Raw genomic sequence first — 19,645 nt, forward strand, 5'->3', positions numbered from 1 at the left:
AAGACAGACCTCAGCACACTGACAGGTGAACACCATGAAGCCTCCTGGTCTGGTCTTAATCAGATATGGCCATGTGGTCCAGATGTTTATATACTTATCTTTTGGCATATTTTCAATTCAAACCACACATAACTGTAACAGGAAGAAATTCTGTTATAAAAAAAGTTAGTTTAACAGCTTCTATATTGAATTACAAGTGCAGAAGTAAAGAGTAGGAAGAATCCTGTTCTTTAACTTAGACTGCCTATTTCATCTTATGGATTGTAAAGCAATACAATATGTACCATTATTATACCCAAATCACTATGAAAATATGGAGGTTTCAGAGGTTAAGTAATCTCTTTGCTGGGAAAATTAATAATTAAATATCCTTGGTAGAGGGACATTTTCAGGACCAATCAGAGTGACTAATATACAAAATATTTTTGGATTAAAAAATAACTATACAACTTTAAAAGGAAACAATTAATTGATTTGTTACACCAAAGTTTTGGAGACCCACCTCACCATCTGTGTTCCTTGTATGAATGAGACCAAGGTTGGTAAAGGCTTCTTTACTAAAGACCACTTCATCACAAGGGCATGTGATGAGCTTGGGCATGAGCTGGCTGAGGTCCAGCCCATCCTCTCTCTTCAGCCCTTTACAGTCTATAACCAGCAACATCTAACAGCGTGGCACTGAATTGGCCTCATTCATTCCTCCATAGTGCAGCTTCAGATACCCAGAGCCCAGAGCAATCAAAGCTACTAAATCAAAGACAAGCAGATTCTAAATGGAGAGCATGCAGACCAAGGACCCTTCCCCTCTGCTGTTGGGAAGTAAGAAACCCTCCCATCCCAGACATCATCTAGGGGAAGAGAGAAAAGAAGATGTGAAACGTCATGTATGAAACGAGATGCCAGTCCAGGTTCAATGCACGATGCTGGATGCTTGGGGCTGGTGCACTGGGACGACCCAGAGGGATGGTATGGGGAGGGAGGAGGGAGGAGGGTTCAGGATGGGGAACACATGTATACTAATTAAGAAAATAAATAAATAAATAAATAAATTTGTTATTTTTAACTTTAAAAAAAAAAAAAGAAGAAGATGTCTCCTTAAATACAGGAAAACCAGTCTCAGCAGGGAGCTTCAATTAGAGTTGACAAGATAGTTATTACCATAAACCCGAGCTAACTAGGGGGACAAATTTTAAATGGGAGAGTCTGCGATTTTAAACGGGAGAGTCTGTGTTAACTTTGTGGAACATTCAATCCATGCAAACACCACTTGCTACTGCACAAGATGAAATCAGTTATAAAAATAGTGAATATTACATTTATGCATATTTGAATCCTAGAGGACACATTTTCAAGCCCACTACAGAAAGAAAATACGTATATCTTTCCCTGTTTTTAGATGCACAGAGTTGTCACCTCCATGAACTCTTTCTAATTCTTGCAGCTCAAAATTACTGCTGTGTCTCTTCAATCTGTAAAAACTTTCTTATTGTCTCTAAAGCGGGGGCTTCTTGAGAGCAAGTATTGTGTCTTGTTCTTCAATGTGTCTATAAGGTCAAGTAAAGGCACATAGAAGGAGTATAACAAACATTGGATAAGAAATGAACGCATGAAGAAATGTGGAAAATCACTATGCAGTTAGTGATACTGAGTGGGGAAGGGAGGTGGGGGCAAAATCTGACTAATCCCACTCGGCACAGACTGAGGTGGAGTAAGGAGTCAGAGACACACCAGCCAAAGGATCCAAATAGAAAATGCCTTCAAGCCCACTCCAGAGGGTCAGATCATGTTCAATCTCTGCACAAAGCTGTACCTCAGAAGCTTCTCCAAGGTGAGAAAAAACTGACAGGACTGCTCTCAAGAGTTCTACTGAAGGATGTGGATAGACAGTAATACTTGTCAAATAGCTGTATTTCTATTCCCCGGTGACTCATTCTGGCCAATGAAACATGGGTGGTGTCACCTGTGTCACTTCTGAGTGGAGGCATGAAAAGACCAAATGTGACTCTCTAGTCTGCCTCTTTTTCCTGCCCCAGAAGCTGCATGTTCCAGATGGTGCATGTGCAAGAGCCTCACTGACCACAAACATCTGTAGGTTGTGATGAGTGTGCATGTGTGTGTATATGAGTGCGTGTGTATGTGTGCATTTGTATCTCTGTGTGTGTGTGTGTGTGTGTGTGTGTGTGAGAGAGATTTGGGGGTCACTTTATCCAGCAGCAGAGCAGAGTCTCTTCTGATGGATACAAAGGAGAAAGAAGACTTGAAAAGAAGACAGAATCTGTCACATGAAGCAGGTACTTTCCTGGATCTCCCCATCCTTCTGTGTCTTCATCCCAAGCTGCTCCCTCAGGTCTCACCTTGTTTCCTCTGTTGGGCTTGGTTGTTTCTCAGTCACCATTTCTGATTGACCAACAACTAGATCTAAGTCCAGTTTAAGAGCACCCACCCCTGGTACATCTCCTGTTCCCTTTACATCACTCTGTGCTGACAGTCAGGCTCAGTTTCCCGAATTTGTCTCTTAGCATCTTGACCTTCATCCTTAAACAGCTCCCCTTTCCTCTGAGTTAGTCAGTTCATCATCTTTGATCCTGTTTTTACCTTCCACCAATCCTGTACTAATGAAAGGGCAACATGTACTTTCTAAGCCCCCTAAGTCTTTTCTTGATTTCCTGAACAAATTTGATTCCTGGATTTAGTGCTCCATGCACTTAATAACGGAGAAGGCAATGGCACCCCACTCCAGTACTCTTGCCTGGAAAATCTCATGGACGGAGGAGCCTGGTAGGCTTCAGTCCATGGGGTCACTAAGAGTGGGACACAACTGAGTGACTTCACTTTCACTTCTCACTTTTATGCATTGGAGAAGGAAATGGCAACCAACTCCAGTGTTCTTGCCTGGAGAGTCCCATGGACGGAGGAGCCTGGTAGGCTGCAGTCCATGGGGTCGCTAAGAGTGGGACACGACTGAGTGACTTCACTTTCACTTTTCACTTTCATGCGTTGGAAAAGGAAATGGCAACCCACTTCAGTGTTCTTGCCTGGAGAATCCCAGGGATGGGGGAGCCTGGTGAGCTGCTGTCTATGGGGTCGCACAGAGTCGGACACGACTGAAGCGACTTAGCAGCAGCAGCACTTAATAAACTACTTCACCTTTGGTTAAGAAGTGATCTTGCTGAATATTTTTTTCCTCATCTCAAGAAAATGGCTGTTTCAAAACCTATATCCTTGTGAGCACAGCCCTAGGGCTTCCCTCATGGGACTTGGAAGGGGCTGGTGTAAGGAAAGGCTATGAAAGTGAAGCTTCAATAGCTTCATAATTAATCCACCTCTGCTCAAAGTTGATGTAATGACCAACTCCAGAGCTATTGAGCTCCTGTGGGTGGTCATTCTTAAGCCTCTTAAACCCAAGATTAGCGTCACTGGGATGGCCCTCATAGTTTAAAGCCTGTGTGGTTGCTCAGACTTGAACTCTATGAAACTGATGCTCTATTGCACATGGAGCTTTGGTGCAGCTGAGTCCAAGCTGCAGACCAGGATAAGAATACCGGAAACACAGCAAAATGTGCTTCTTCTTTAACATCTGCAAGTCTGGAACAGATTCTCTTTTCCTTATCATCGAATCTTTCCGCATCTGGGCATGCTTTCCAAGGCTTCTACAGGCTGCAGGCATCTGCTGAGGCCCTGCCAAGGCCCAGGATTGGAGTGAAGCCTGTTCCTGTGTATAAGCTCTGTATTTCTACTCTCTATAAGTTAATAGATGCTCAGTTCAGTTCAGTTCAGTTCAGTCTCTCAGTAGTGTCCAACTCTTTGCGACCCCATGAATCACAGCACACCAGGCCTCCCTGTCCATCACCCACTCCCGGACTTCACTCAAACTCATGTCCATCGAGTCAGTGATGCCATCCAGCCATCTCATCCTCTGTTGTTCCCTTCTCCTCCTGCCCACCCAATTCGTCCCAGCATTAGGGTCTTTTCCAATGAGTTAGCTCTTTGCATCAGTCGGCCAAATTATTGGAGTTTCAGCTTCAACATCAGTCCTTCCAATGAACACCAAGGACTGATCTCCTTTAGAATGGACTGGTTGGATCTCCTTGCAGGCCAAGGGACTCTCAAGAGTCTTCTCCAACACCACAGTTCAAAAGTATCAATTCTTTGGCACTCAGCTTTCTTCACAGTCCAACTCTCACATCCATACATGACCACTGGAAAAACCATAGCCTTGACTAATAGATGCTCAGCTAATGTTTATTGAATGACTGAATGGTACTATTCTAGACTTTTAAAAGAAAGTGTCTTAAACATAAAGAACTAGTTTTGAGGACATTATTTAGCTAATTGATACCTTTTTTTTTTTAAGTCAAATGCTTTCAGCAATTAACAGGGCAAAATTTGATTTTTTTTTAATTTAATTTAATTTTTTAACTTTACAATATTGTACTGGTTTTGCCATATATCAAAATGAATCCGCCACAGGTATACATGTGTTCCCCATCCTGAACCCTCCTCCCTCCTCCCTCCCCATACCATCCCTCTGGGTCGTCCCAGTGCACCAGCCCCAAGCATCCAGTATCGCGCATCGAACCTGGACTGGAGACTCGTTTCATATATGATATTATACATGTTTCAATACCATTCTCCCAAATCATCCCACCCTTTCCCTCTCCCACAGAGTCCAAAAGACTGTTCTATACATCAGTGTCTCTTTTGCTGTCTCGTATACAGGGTTACTGTTACCATCTTTCTAAATTCCATATATATTCGTTAGTATACTGTATTGGTGTTTTTCTTTCTGGCTTACTTCACTCTGTATAATAGGCTCCAGTTTCATCCACCTCATTAGAACTGATTCAAATGTATTCTTTTTAATGGCTGAGTAATACTCCATTGTGTATATGTACCACAGCTTTCTTATCCATTCATCTGCTGATGGACATCTAGGTTGCTTCCATGTCCTGGCTATTATAAACAGTGCTGCGATGAACATTGAGGTACATGTGTCTCTTTCAATTCTGGTTTCCTCAGTGTGTATGCCCAGCAGTGGGATTGCTGGATCATAAGGCAGTTCTAGTTCCAGTTTTTTAAGGAATCTCCACACTGTTCTCCATAGTGGCTGTACTAGTTTGCATTCCCACCAACAGTGTAAGAGGGTTCCCTTTTCTCCACACCCTCTCCAGCAGTTATTACTTGTAGACTTTTGGACCACAGCCATTCTGACTGGTGAGAAATGATACTGCATTGTGGTTTTGATTTACATTTCTCTGATAATGAGTGATGTTGAGCATCTTTTCATGTGTTTGTTAGCCATCTGTATGTCTTTTTTGGAGAAATGTCTGTTTAGTTCTTTGGCCCATTTTTTGATTGGGTCATTCATTTTTCTGGAATTGAGCTGTAGGAGTTGCTTGTATATTTTTGAGATTAGTTGTTTGTCAGTTGCTTCGTTTGCTATTATTTTCTCCCATTCTGAAAGTTGTCTTTTCACCTTGCTTATAATTTCCTTTGTTGTGCAGAAGCTTTTAAGTTTAATTAGGTCCCATTTGTTTATTTTTGCCTTTATTTCCAATATTCTAGGAGGTGGATCATAGAGGATCCTGCTGTGATGTATGTCAGAGAATGTTTTGCCTATGTTCTCCTCTAGGAGTTTTATAGTTTCTGGTCTAACGTTTAGATCTTTAATCCATTTTGAGTTTATTTTTGTGTATGGTGTTAGAAAGTGTTCTAGTTTCATTCTTTTACAGGCGGTTGACCAATTTTCCCAGCACCACTTGTTAAAGAGATTGTCTTTAATCCATTGTATATTCTTGCCTCCTTTGTCAAAGATAAGGTATCCATATGTGCGTAGATTTATCTCTGGGCTTTCTATTTTGTTCCATTGATCTATATTTCTGTCTTTGTGCCAGTACCATACTGTCTTGATAACTGTGGCTTTCTAGTAGAGCTTGAAGTCAGGAACGTTGATTCCTCCAGTTCTATTCTTTCTCAAGATAGCTTTGGCTATTTGAGGTTTTTTGTATTTCCATACAAATTGTGAAATTATTTGCTCTAGGTCTGTGAAGAATGCCATTGGTAGCTTGATAGGGATTGCATTGAATCTATAGATTGCTTTGGGTAGTATACTCATTTTCACTATATTGATTCTTCCAATCTATGAACATGGTATATTTCTCCATCTATTAGTGTCCTCTTTGATTTCTTTCACCAGTGTTTTATAGTTTTCTACATATAGGTCTTTAGTTTCTTTAGGTAAACATATTCCTAAGCATTTTATTCTTTTCCTTGCAATGGTGAATGGAATGGTTTCCTTAATTTCTCTTTCTATTTTCTCAGTATTAGTGTATAGGAATGCAAGGGATTTCTGTGTGTTGATTTTATACCCTGCAACTTTACTATATTCATTGATTAGCTCTAGTAATTTTCCGGTGGAGTCTATAGAGTTTTCTATGTAGAGGATCATGTCATCTGCAAATAGTGAGAGTTTTACTTCTTCTTTTCCAATTTGGATTCCTTTTATTTCTTTTTCTGCTCTGATTGCTGTGGCCAAAACTTCCAAAACTATGTTGAATAGTAGTGGTGAGAGTGGGCACCCTTCTCTTGGTCCTGACTTTAGGGGAAATGCTTTCAATTTTTCACCATTGAGGATAATGTTTGCTGTGGGTTTGTCGTATATAGCTTTTATTATGTTGAGGTATGTTCCTTCTACTTCTGCTTTCTGGAGAGTTTTTATCATAAATGGATGTTGAATTTTGTCAAAGGCTTTTTCTGCATCTATTGAGATAATCATATGGTTTTTACTTGTCAATTTGTTAATGTGGTGTATTACATTGATTGATTTGCAGATATTGAAGAATCCTTGCATCCCTGGGATAAAGCCCACTTGATCATGGTGTATGATCTTTTTAATGTGTTGTTGGATTCTGATTGCTAGAATTTTGTTAAGGATTTTTGCATCTATGTTCATCAGTGATATTGGCCTGTAGTTTTCTTTTTTTGTGGCATCTTTGTCAGGTTTTGGGATTAGGGTGATGGTGGCCTCATAGAATGAGTTTGGAAGTTTACCTTCCTCTGCAATTTTCTGGAAGAGTTTGAGCAGGATAGGTGTTAGCTCTTCTCTAAATTTTTGGTAGAATTCAGCTGTGAAGCTGTCTAGACCTGGGCTTTTGTTTGCTGGAAGATTTTTGATTACAGTTTCAATTTCCGTGCTTGTGATGGGTCTGTTAAGATTTTCTATTTCTTCTTGGTTCAGCTTTGGAAAGTTGAACTTTTCTAAGAATTTGTCCATTTCTTCCACGTTGTCCATTTTATTGGCATATAATTGTTGATAGTAGTCTCTTATGATCCTTTGTATTTCTGTGTTGTCTGTTGTGATCTCTCCATTTTCATTTCTAATTTTATTGATTTGATTTTTCTCCCTTTGTTTCTTGATGAGTCTGGCTAATGGTTTGTCAATTTTATTTATCCTTTCAAAGAACCAGCTTTTGGCTTTGTTGATTTTTGCTATGGTCTCTTTTGTTTCTTTTGCATTTATTTCTGCCCAAATTTTTAAGATTTCTTTCCTTCTACTAACCCTGTGGTTCTTCATTTCTTCCTTTTCTAGTTGCTTTAGGTGTAGAGTTAGGTTATTTATTTGATTTTTTTCTTGTTTCTTGAGGTATGCCTGTATTGCTATGAACTTTCCCCTTAGGACTGCTTTTACAGTGTCCCACAGGTTTTGGGTTGTTGTGTTTTCATTTTCACTCGTTTCTATGCAAATTTTGATTTCTTTTTTGATTTCTTCTGTGATTTGTTGGTTATTCAGCAGCGTGTTGTTCAGCCTCCATATGTTGGAATTTTTAATAGTTTTTCTCCTGTAATTGAGATCTAATCTTACTGCATTGTGGTCAGAAAAGATGCTTGGAATGATTTCAATTTTTTTGAATTTACCAAGGCTAGATTTATGGCCTAGGATGTGATCTATCCTGGAGAAGGTTCCATGTGCGCTTGAGAAAAAGGTGAAATTCATTGTTTGGGGATGAAATTTCCTATGGATATTAGGTCTAACTGGTCTATTGTATCGTTTAAATTTTGTGTTTCCTTGTTAATTTTCTGTTTAGTTGATCTATCCATAGGTGTGAGTGGGGTATTAAAGTCTCCCACTATTACTGTGTTATTGTTAATTTCTCCTTTCATACTTGTTAGCATTTGTCTTACATATTGCGGTGCTCCTATGTTGGGTGCATATATATTCATAATTGTTATATCTTCTTCTTGGATTGATCCTTTGATCATTATGTAGTGACCTTCTTTGTCTCTTTTCACAGCCTTTGTTTCAAAGTCTATTTTATCTGATATGACTATTGCTACTCCTGCTTTCTTTTGGTCCCTATTTGCATGGAAAATCTTTTTCCAGCCCTTCACTTTCAGTCTATATGTGTCCCCTGTTTTGAGGTGGGTGTCTTGTAGACAACATATGTAGGGGTCTTGTTTTTGTATCCATTCAGCCAGTCTTTGTCTTTTGGTTCGGGCATTCAACCCATTTACATTTAAGGTAATTATTGATAAGTATGATCCCATTGCCATTTACTTTATTGTTTTGGGTTTGAATTTATATACCCTTTTTGTGTTTCCTGTCTAGAGAATATCCTTTAGTATTTGTTGGAGAGCTGGTTTGGTGGTGCTGAATTCTCTCAGCTTTTGCTTGTCTGAGAAGCTTTTGATTTCTCCTTCATATTTGAAGGAGATCCTCGCTGGGTACAATAATCTGGGCTGTAGGTTATTTTCTTTCATCACTTTAAGTATGTCCTGCCATTCCCTCCTGGCTTGAAGAGTTTCTATTGAAAGATCAGCTGTTATCCTTATGGGAATTCCCTTGTGTGTTATTTGTTGTTTTCCCCTTGCTGCTTTTAATATTTGTTCTTTGTGTTTGATCTTTGTTAATTTGATTACTATGTGTCTTGGGGTGTTTCACCTTGAGTTTATCCTGTTTGGGACTCTCTGGGTTTCTTGGACTTGAGTGATTATTTCCTTCCCCATTTGTGGGAAGTTTTCAACTATTATCTTCTCAAGTATTTTCTCATGGTCTTTCTTTTTGTCCTCTTCTTCTGGGACCCCTATGATTCGAATGTTGTTGCATTTAATATTGTCCTGGAGATCTCTGAGATTGTCCTCATTTCTTTTAATTCGTTTTTCTTTTTTCCTCTCTGATTCATTTATTTCTACCATTCTATCTTCTAATTCACTAATCCTATCTTCTGCCTCTGTTATTCTACTATTTGTTGCCTCCAGAGTGTTTTTCATCTCATTTATTGCATTATTCATTATATATTGATTCTTTTTTATTTCTTCTAGGTCCTTGTTAAACCTTTCTTGCATCTTCTCAATCCTTGGCACCAGGCTATTTATCTGTGATTCCATTTTGATTTCAAGATTTTGGATCAATTTCACTATCATTATTTGGAATTCTTTATCAGGTAGATTCCCTATCTCTTCCTCTTTTGTTTGGTTTGGTGGGCATTTATCCTGTTCCTTTGCCTGCTGGGTATTCCTCTGTCTCTCCATCTTGTTTAAATTGCTGAGTTGGGGTGTCCTTTCTGTATTCTGGCAGTTTGTGGAATTCTCTTTATTGTGGCGTTTCCTCACTGTGTGTTGGTTTGTACAGGTGGCTTGTCAAGGTTTCTTGCTTAGGGAAGCTTGTGTCAGTGTTCTGGTGGGTGGAGCTGGATTTCTTCTCTCTGGAGTGCAACGAAGTGTCCAGTAATGAGTTATGAGATGTCTATGGTTTTGGAGTGACTTTGGGCAGCCTGTATATTGGAGCTTAGGGCTGTGCTCCTGTGTTGCTGGAGAATTTGCTTGGTATGTCTCGCCCTGGAACTTGTTGGCCCTTGTGTGGTGCTTGGTTTCAGTGTAGGTATGGAGGCGTTTGATGAGCTCCTGTCAATTAATGTTCCCTGGAGTCAGGGGTTCCCTGGAGTCAGGGTTTGGACTTAAGCCTCCTGCTTCCAGTTATCAGTCTTATTTTTGCAGTAGTCTCAAAACTTCTTCTATACAGCACCATTGATAAAACATCTAGTTGAAGCCCAATGCCACAGAAGTAGCTGCAGGTTCTTTGGAGTCAAAAAGGTACAGTCACTGGCTAAGGAAACTTTTTAGTCCTCTGGTTATATGTGAAAGCAACTGAAAAACCCATAGGTTTAAGTTGCATTTGCTGCAAGAAGTACTTTCCTCCTGACTGCAGAGTTCTCAAAATTTGATTTTCAAAAAGAAGGTGCATATCACCACCAGATACATTACAACAAACTCTGAAAATCTCTATCTCTAAGGATACACAAGACAAACCACAACACACTCACATGTCTTCTTATTAAGTCTTAATCAGAACCAACAGAGGAGACAGGGTATTGGGATGATTTATCATTTGGCAGTTTTCAATTAAAACCACACAGGAATGTCACAGGATGAAAATTTGCAATTAAAAAAGTACAGCTGCACCATCTATATGATATAAGGAAGGAGATGAGGTGCAGAAAGAGTTCTTTGGCTTATAATAACAGACAGACTAATTAGTTTTTCACTTTGTGAAAGGAGAGCCCTCTGGGGCTGATCTTGAAGGATGCTGTAGAGACCAGGACAACTCGACTGTTCTGTACAACAGTTAGAACTGTGAACTGATGATTTTGGATAATGATGTGCTTTGATTTTTTTCTCTTTACTTTTTGTGAATCTACTGTAGGTTTTTACACTTTTATTGCCACATGGTTCACATAAAATATCTTATAGACACAGTATTCTATTATATTGATAACAAATTAATTTCAATCACATACAAAAGCTCTACATTTTGATCCCCTCACTACACTTTCTGTTTTTGATGTCAGAATTTACCTCTTTTATATTGTATATCACTAACAAAATATTTTTCTCTATAGTTATTTTAATACTTCCCCCTAGACTAGAGCTAACTGGTTAACACACTACTATATTCAGTGTTAGAGTATTCTGTATTGGATTACACATTTACATTTACAAGTCTGTTGTAAAATTTCACTTCTTTCATGTAATAATTAACATCCTTCATTTAGCTTGAAGAACTCCCCTCAGCAATCTTGTAAGACAAACCTGTGTTGGTGAACTCCCTCAACTGTTGTTTGTTTGGGAATGTCTTTATCTCGTCTTCATTTCTGAAAGACAACCTTCCTGAGAAAAGTATTCTTGGCTGGCAGGTTTATTTTTTTCAGTTTGAATATATCATCCCTTTCTCTCCTGGTTTGACAGGTTTCTTCTCAGAAGTCCACTGATAATTCTTAAGGGAATTCCTTTTTTGTGAGCATTTGCTTTTCTCTCGATGCTTCTAAAATTCTCTCTTTGTCTTGATTATAAACAATGTGTCTTGGAGACGATCATTTTGAGTGAACTCTGAGAGGTGACCTATTAGCTACATGAACTTGGAGGCCTAAGTCTCATCAGATGTGTAACTTATCGGTATTATTTCTTTAAGTACAATCTCTGTCCCTTTCTCCCTCTCTCCTCCTTCTGGGACTCCAATAATGTGCAGGTTGTTACTGTAAATGTTATCCCAAAGTTCGCACAGGTTCTTTCACACCTTTTCATTCTTTTTGCTTCTTTGTCCTCTGGCTGGCTAATTTCAATTTTCTTGTCTTGTGCCTCAAAGATTTTTCTGCTGTTGCTGATGCTCTCTGTAGCATTTTTTATTTTGTTGCATTTCATTCATTGTAATCTTAAGCAACAGAATTTCTATTTGGTTCCTTCTCTTTTTGTGCCTCATTGCACAGCTTGAGGGATCTCTTTTTTTGCCTCATTGCACAGTTGCCTGACCAGGATAGAATACAGGCACAGCAGTGAAAGCATCGAATCCTAACCACTAAACCATCAGCAAACTCCCTGGTTGCTTCCGTTTTTATGATTTCAGGCTCTGTACAGAAAAAAAAAAAAAAACTGAGTTTATTCTGCAGAGCAACTCAGAGCCTGGGCACAACTACTCTGTGCTCTAGGACCCACAGGCTGCTCATAGGAGCTGGCATGCTACAAGTACTGAAGCCTGTGCACCTAGAGCCTGTGCTCAACAACAGGAGAAGCCCCCACACAGTGAGGCCTGCTGTCCACAAAGAAGAGTAGTGCCTGCTTGCCACAACTAGAGAAAGCCCATGTGTGTCAACAAAGACCCAGTGAAACCAAAAATTGAAAACAATAATAATAATAAATAACTTTTTAATCTTATTTTGTTCACATATTCTTTCCCTGGATTTGATTGTTTATCTGCATTTTTTGGAGCTCCCTGAGCTTCTTGGTGGGTATACTTTATTTCTTTCATCATATGTCATTTATTTCATCACTTCCCAGTGGTGAATAGACATGTGAGCTGCCCTAGGAGGAGTCCTGGACGTCTTCCCATCCCCAAGCACAGCCTAGAACTATGAAGACTGCAAGCGTGACTGTAGGTCAGAGCCCTGGACACCATGCAGAGCCATCAGCCAGGAAGTGGGTGGGTTCAACTCACAACCAGGCCATCACTCTCAGGTCTTATATTAGTTCAGCAGCCTCTCCACATGTCCACAATGGAACTGGAGGGGAGGCGGGTGTTGTGAAATGTAATCTTTACTTGGCCACTCCTACATGACAGCTCTCTCTACCCTGAAGAATCACAGCAAGATCACGTTTACATTTTCAGTAGTAACCAGATTAAAGCAATCTTGAAACAGTATGTCTTCAGAGGAGTCCATTAGTCTGAAATACTTCCTTTAAGAATTCAGTCATATCAGACCCCTCCATCCACATCTTTGAAATGTAAATAGACAAACGTACCTGATTTCCCCATCTATCCCTTCTTCTGGATCCCCTCTGTCTAGGTCTCACTTTCTTGCCCTCTTGTCCCACATGGATGCAGGGTGTGGGTGAGCACCAGTTTGCCATCCATCAACTAGAGAGAGATAGGAGCTGATATAATTTGCTCAGAAGGATAGATAATTGGACAGACAAGAAATGACAATGTTCTGAAGAAATAGTAGGCAGGGATGGGAAGAATGGATTCATAAGGATTTGATAACCAACTAGACATGGGAGAAGAGCAAGAAGGAATCTATATCTGCTTGGGGAATAAACAAATAAAGTAACCTAGGGAATGAGAGATGAAAAGGCAAAGGTAGTTACCTAGAGTTAGAGTTTTAATTGACCCATGAACACTTAAGCAGGATAAGGAAAGCTGTATCCATTCTCTCCCACCAGCAAATTCCCGCTTTGAAACCCACACCCAAGTCTGGTGCCCAAGAATAGGTTAAAAACAGGTGATGTGACATCTCAGGGAAGAACATACAGGAATGTTCAGGATTGAGTTTTTTCCATGAGTTTGTGAAATGAAAATATCTCCTGGCATATCAATAAACGAGAAATGTCACAGCCATCAATGACTTCTGGTCTCCAGTTGTGAATGAGGGCTCCCAAAACTGGTCCAGGGGATGCTGCCACCCCCCATGGTGATGGCTGAGGAGCTGGGGGATGCAAGAAGCAGCCATCTGCTTCTCCTTAAGGTGAACAGGGAAACAGGTTGGCCCCAGATAGCTGAGCTGCATATGGAAGGAATGAATCCAGTGAGACCAGAGGCTTGCATCTTTCCATATATCAGATCAGATCAGTCGCTCAGTCGTGTCCGACTCTTTGCGACCCCATGAATTGCAGCACACCAGGCCTCCCTGTCCATCACCAACTCCCGGAGTTCACTCAGACTCACGTCCATCAAGTCAGTGATGCCATCCAGCCATCTCATCCTCTGTCGTCCCCTTCTCCTCCTGCCCCCAATCTCCCCCAGCATCAGAGTCTTTTCCAATGAGTCAACTCTTCGCATCAGGTGGCCAAAATACTGGAGTTTCAACTTTAGCATCATTCCTTCCAAAGAAATCCCAGGGCTGATCTCCTTCAGAATGGACTGGTTGGATCTCCTTGCAGTCCAAGGGACTCTCAAGACTCTTCTCCAACACCACAGTTCAAAAGCATCAATTCTTCGGTGCTCAGCCTTCTTCACAGTCCAACTCTCATATCCATACACGGGAAAAACCATAGCCTTGACTAGACGAACCTTTGTTGGCAAAGTAATGTCTCTGCTTTTGAATATGCTATCTAGGTTGGTCATAACTTTCCTTCCAAGGAGTAAGCGTCTTTTAATTTCATGGCTGCAGTCACCATCTGCAGTGATTTTGGAGCCCCCAAAAATAAAGTCTGACACTGTTTCCACTGTTTCCCCATCTATTTCCCATGAAGTGATGGGACCGGATGCCATGATTTTCATTTTCTGAATGTTGAGCTTTAAGCCAACTTTTTCACTCTCCACTTTCACTTTCATCAAGAGGCTTTTGAGTTCCTCTTCACTTTCTGCCATATGGGTGGTGTAATCTGCATATCTGAGGTTATTGATATTTCTCCCGGCAATCTTGATTCCAGCTTGTGTTTCTCCCAGTCCAGCGTTATAGAACGCTACATTCCTTAACTTGGTACCTGATCTTTGATGTTCAGATTCCCTGCTCCCTTTGTTGCAAACTTGTATACAGCCTGACTTCCCCTGCTGCCTCTTTGGAGCAGTTTTCTCAAAGCTACTGAGATGCTATATCTCCAGGGCTTCAAGTCTTAAGCATTCCCACCAAATAAAATAACTCTACCAGGTTCTGACTATACCTTTTGGTCAACAAAGTCATCTTGCTAGGACGGAGGGTGTGAATGTGGACCAAGTTTAGATACTTATTCTAAGCAAGAGTGACCTGGAGCATCTGTAATCCCGGACAAATTCATGCTCTCATTAGCCTTTGAAGAACGTGAGAAAAGAGGGCAGTGCACTCATCGTGTATTTCCTTTGAGGAAATCCTCTAAAAGCATTTGACATGGAACGTGGTGAAAGTGAAAGTCAAGTCGCTCAGTCGTGTCCGACTCTTTACGACCCCATGGACTGTAGCCTACCACTCTCCTCTGTCCATGGGATTTTCCAGGCAATAGTCCTGGAGTGGATTGCCATTTCCTTCTCCAGGGGATCTTCCCAATCCAGGGATAGAACCCGGGTCTCCCACATTGTAGACAGATGCTTTACTTTCTGAGTCAATGGAACGTGGTAATTATTAACAAAGCAAAAAAAAAATTTACTTTATTGAGAATATTTCACTTTAAGCAATTTCCATATAACACAATCAGAGGTCAGCACTATTCTATTGAGATACAGGCAATTAGAATATCTGTGGCATGATCTTGTATTTAATACAACATCATGGAAAAGTCACTGTGGATGTTCCCAGGGCACTTAGTTCAACATCATCATACCCAGGGTCCCCTTTCTCCCCCTGGAGCAGCCAGGGGCTCTCTCCTCCTTCCCCAAGATCAGCTTCCTCTGTAAAGATGTTTAGAGAAGAGCCTGAAAGAGGAAAGAGAGGTATGATTTAGAACAGAGACAAGGGGGCCAGACAGTGAGGAGGAAGCAAGTTAAGCAAGTGGTAATGACAAAGCATCCCTGGAATCCAGGGGTGGGCAGGGAGGCTCAGACTATTTCATATCAGCTACAGTGAGGATGGATCCCAGCTGTCCTCTCAGGTCCAGTCCATTTACTCTCTGGGGCCTCAGCTCATGTGGAAACCCTGCATCACAGGAGACCTGTGCTCACACAGGAGCTCTGAGACCTGCCTCCAGGCAGTGAAGTGCTAGTTATTCAGTTGTGTCTGACTCTTTGCAACCCTATGAACTGTAGCCTGCCAGGCTCCTCTATCCATGGGATTCTCCAGGCAAGAATACTGGAGTGGGTAGCCATTCACGTCTCCAGGGGATCTTCCTGCTCAAGGGATCAAACCCCAGTCTACTGAATTGCAGGCAGATTCTTTACCATCTGAGCCACCAGGGAAGCCCATCAAATGCATGAGACTACCCATGTTTTGAAACTGTAGAGAGGTTTGGCATTGAGGAGCTCAAATTCACCCTTTCCTGGACAGAAACCAGAGATTACAGGGGATCAGCTAATCCCCACTCACCTCTCTGAGACCTCATCCCATCTTCTTTCTTTGGGAGCACTTCCTCCTTGGTCCCCTGAGAGGCAGGAGGAGCCCCAGGCACTGGTACCTTTCAGCATCATCATAATCCTTACCAGGGGCATCAGTCCTTTGATCTGGCACTTCTGAGGGCAGAGCAGGGATCAGATGAAACCACAGTAAGGGGGTTGATCTGGGAAATACCTAAGATACCTTCTGACCCAGAGTTTCTGAGATGCTAAATAGAGGCACCTGTCACTCCTTGTTTCAAAAGATTTTTTTCTCTGAGACCATGTTTCATTTTGATGTGTCCATAAACCAAAACATGATATTACATATCTTAATATTTCCTGATTGAAAATATATATCTCAAAGCAACTCTCCCACCATTGAGCATTATTAAAGTATTTTGACAAACTGTGCTTTACAGATGTTATTTTTAAAACCAGTGTGTGTCACTTGTGATTCTGAACACAGAGAGCCCAGCCCCAAATGTGCAACATCACAGAACAGCCAGAGAAGGAGAAGGACAGACCAGATCCGGACACAAGGGATCCCTCTGGTCCATCAAAGGAGACTGTAAAGGAAGACTTCCCTTACATCTCCTCTCTATGAGGAGGGAAACTCTCCTCCGTAACACTCAGCTGAAGCAGGTCCACCTCTATTACCTGGAGTGGATCTGGAGTCAATTTTGTCCTCACCATCTGACAGGAAGCCTAAAGTGGAGACAAACATCACACAACACACAGAATGACCCTCCCACACCCACGGGACCAGTGTTAAGGCTTAGAAGGGATGGGTCTGGCTCTTGCAGTGTAGACAGAGGCTGGGGCTCACAGGGCTGTGAGAGGCCATCCTGCCACTTTGGAGAGCTGCCTCTGTGAGCCTGGGGAACGTGTGGGGTCTGCAGATGCTGAGAAAATGCGCACACCCAGTGGGTGTAACAACCAGAGGTCCCAGGAGGGCAGGCAGAGACACCCACCTGGGCTGCCCAGAAGACCCTTCTTCTGAGTCACAAGGTGATCAAGCTCCTCATACACAGCTTCAGCAAGAGCATCTTCATAGCTGGATAAGGCTGAGAGATGCCCCAGCAGGTCAGAGATGCTGCCCCAGACACTCTGATCCAGCCCGCTGAGAGATCCCCTAGCAGGTCAGAGGTGCCGCCCCAGACACCCCGGTCCTGCAGGCCCACCCTTTATCTCCCCGATATTCACACAGAGGCTGCTTGGACCTCAGGATCATCTCCCACCCCGTGCACCATGTCAGCACCTTCTCTCCTCGTCTGACCTGAATTCACAGCTCAGCCCCGACTCTATGGTCTTGTAGGAGAGGCTATGACTTACAAAAGTTCATGCCCCAGTCCTAAGAACCTCTGTCTACTCACCCCTTAGAGCTTAGCATGGAGCACATGGAGTTCTTCAGACTCACAGCAGAGACCTGGCCTAGGTTCCCCTCCTCACACCTGCCCCATCTCCTGCCTCCACACACTCTCTCTGGTCACTGGTTCCCCCTGCAGCCCACCTCTGCACTCTGCTCTCCATCTGAACACCTGAGTCACCAGGATGATGAGGACCAGGAAGAGAAGGGACACCAGGATGAGGCAGAGGACCCCAGGCAAGGAGAAGATCCCAGGGAGAGGACTTGAAACTGGTCTGGACCCTAAAGAGAACAAGGCAACAGGGTATGGAGAAGGTCCTGGGCACAGAGAAACCCCCTGTGCCAGCATTTCCAGGGGCTCCAGACAATAGCGTCCCAGCCTCAGACACCAGTACACTGACAGTGACCTGGTTCCCCCAGGTCTCTCTCATCCTGAGATGGGTCAGTTCCACTCCGGCCAGTGTGGCCCGGAGGCAGAGCAGGGGATTGTCAGGGAGCTGCCCTGCGGACAGCCTCTGAGGACCCGGCTCATCTCTTCTCCTTGGACTTCAGGAGACAGTGTCAAACAGTCCTGGGACCCACACCTCACTGATGAGGAGCAACACTCAGAGGCAGGCGGGAGAACCTTAGATCCTGCAACACAGGAACCAGTCTCCCTTGGACCCCAGTCATGAGAAAAATGCAGCCCCAGGAACCAAGGCAGAGGAGTTCCCCAACATAATGCCCCGGGCTCCTCCCCACCAGCCAGGGCTCCTCAGGCTCTTTCCTCTCCTGAGCTGTCAGAGGGCCCACAGAACAGGTCCCCAGACCTGAGTATTCTCTCCTGCCCATGGGTGTTCACAGTACCTGTGGCAGTTGGGAGCAATGTTTTCCTTACACCTAAAGAGAAAAACAGCAGTGTGAGGAAAAGAAATTGGCCAGAAAGCAGGGCAAACCCATTTTTCCCTCCTGAGCCTGAAATCAGACCTCAGTCTCCACAACACCAGTGTCCCGTCCTCCCAGCTGCCCCATCCTAGATCAGAGCCCCAGGACCTGGACACTGTCTAAATACAAACTCCCCACCACGCCTGGCCCAGCCCAGTGCCTCCGCAGTGCCCCAGCTCACCCAGGGTGGACCCCGAGCCCCTCACTCACCAGAGCACCTCATACCAGCATCCTCCTCATGCTTGCAGTCGCTCTGCCCCCAGGGCTCCGCAACACAGTCCCACAGGGAGGACTCCCGGCCCCTGCACTGCACCTTGTCCAGCCAGATGCTCCCATTTCCAGGGCCAAATGCCACAGCCTGCATGGCTTCCAGGGCCTGGCCACAGCCCAGCTGCTGACACACCACCTCGGCCTCTGCCAGGCTCCAGGAGTCATCACACACAGTGCCCCAGGAGCCACTGTGCCAGACCTCCACCCGTCCTGAGCACTTGCTGTCTCCTCCCCTGAGCCGGAGCTTCTCTCTGTCTGAAAAGGCAGCAGCCCCTCCTGTGACTGCCCTGGTGGGAGGAAGGAGCCCCTGGGAGCCACAGGGGAGGGGGCGGGGCTGACGTACCTGTGCAGGGGGCAGCAGTTGGACAGCTCTTGAGTCTTCTTCCTGCAAACAAGAAGGAAACACTTGGATGAGGAACAGCTGGGGGTGATCTTGTCCCCACATAGGATTATCTAAGGTCCTTGGGTCAGTGCAAATGACATATGAAAACACAGGCTCATTCATTAACTCCTGGGCTGAAACTTTCACTGCATTTGATCACAGCTGAAATTACTTTAAATATTTACTTGTTTATCAGTCTTCACATCCCACAGCAAATATAAACACAGACATCTACAAATGTACACATCAGTTCAGTTCAGTTCAGTCGCTCAGTCGTGTCTGACTCTTTGCGACCCCATGAATCGCAGCATGCCAGGCCCCCCTGTCCATCACCAACTCCCAGAGTTCACTCAGACTCACGTCCATCGAGTCAGTGATGCCATCCAGCCATCTCATCTTCTGTCATCCCCTTCTCCTCCTGCCCCCAATCCCTCCCAGCATCAGAGTCTTTTCCAACGAGTCAACTCTTCACATGAGGTGGCCAAACTCTTAATGAAAGTTCCATTAGAAGAAGGACCTTGTATATCTTATATGTGCCATGTTTCTGCTATTAGGACAGTGCCTGCACATTGTATGCACTCACTCAACAAATATGTATGGAAAACCTTTTCTAAATACCTAGATAAGGGCTAGATAAATAGTTATTGAATGAATGAATAGATGAAGTAAATTCAGTAAAATAAAACTAAATTCACACTAATCAGTGAAATAGTAA

General features: G+C 43.1%; 1 protein-coding gene across 1 annotated transcript in view; it reads right to left on the bottom strand.

The window, feature by feature from the left end:
* Positions 1-15,227: 15,227 nt before the first annotated feature.
* Positions 15,228-19,645, bottom strand: part of LOC147372850 (antigen WC1.1-like) — a 53,431-nt gene continuing 49,013 nt past the window's right edge. Inside the window, exons 5-10 of the mRNA XM_086404356.1 lie at positions 18,892-18,933; positions 18,489-18,835; positions 18,201-18,233; positions 17,499-17,636; positions 16,960-17,052; positions 15,228-15,373 (exon numbers count right to left, since the gene is read on the bottom strand). Coding sequence (XP_086260482.1) covers positions 15,228-15,373; positions 16,960-17,052; positions 17,499-17,636; positions 18,201-18,233; positions 18,489-18,835; positions 18,892-18,933 — 799 coding nt within the window. The remainder of the gene's footprint in view (positions 15,374-16,959; positions 17,053-17,498; positions 17,637-18,200; positions 18,234-18,488; positions 18,836-18,891; positions 18,934-19,645) is intronic.

The sequence above is a fragment of the Bos grunniens genome, chromosome 5 (genome assembly GCF_055505025.1).
Source record: "Bos grunniens cultivar Pamir isolate PY7600 chromosome 5, Bosgru_T2T1.0, whole genome shotgun sequence".
Lineage (NCBI taxonomy): Eukaryota > Metazoa > Chordata > Mammalia > Artiodactyla > Bovidae > Bos > Bos grunniens.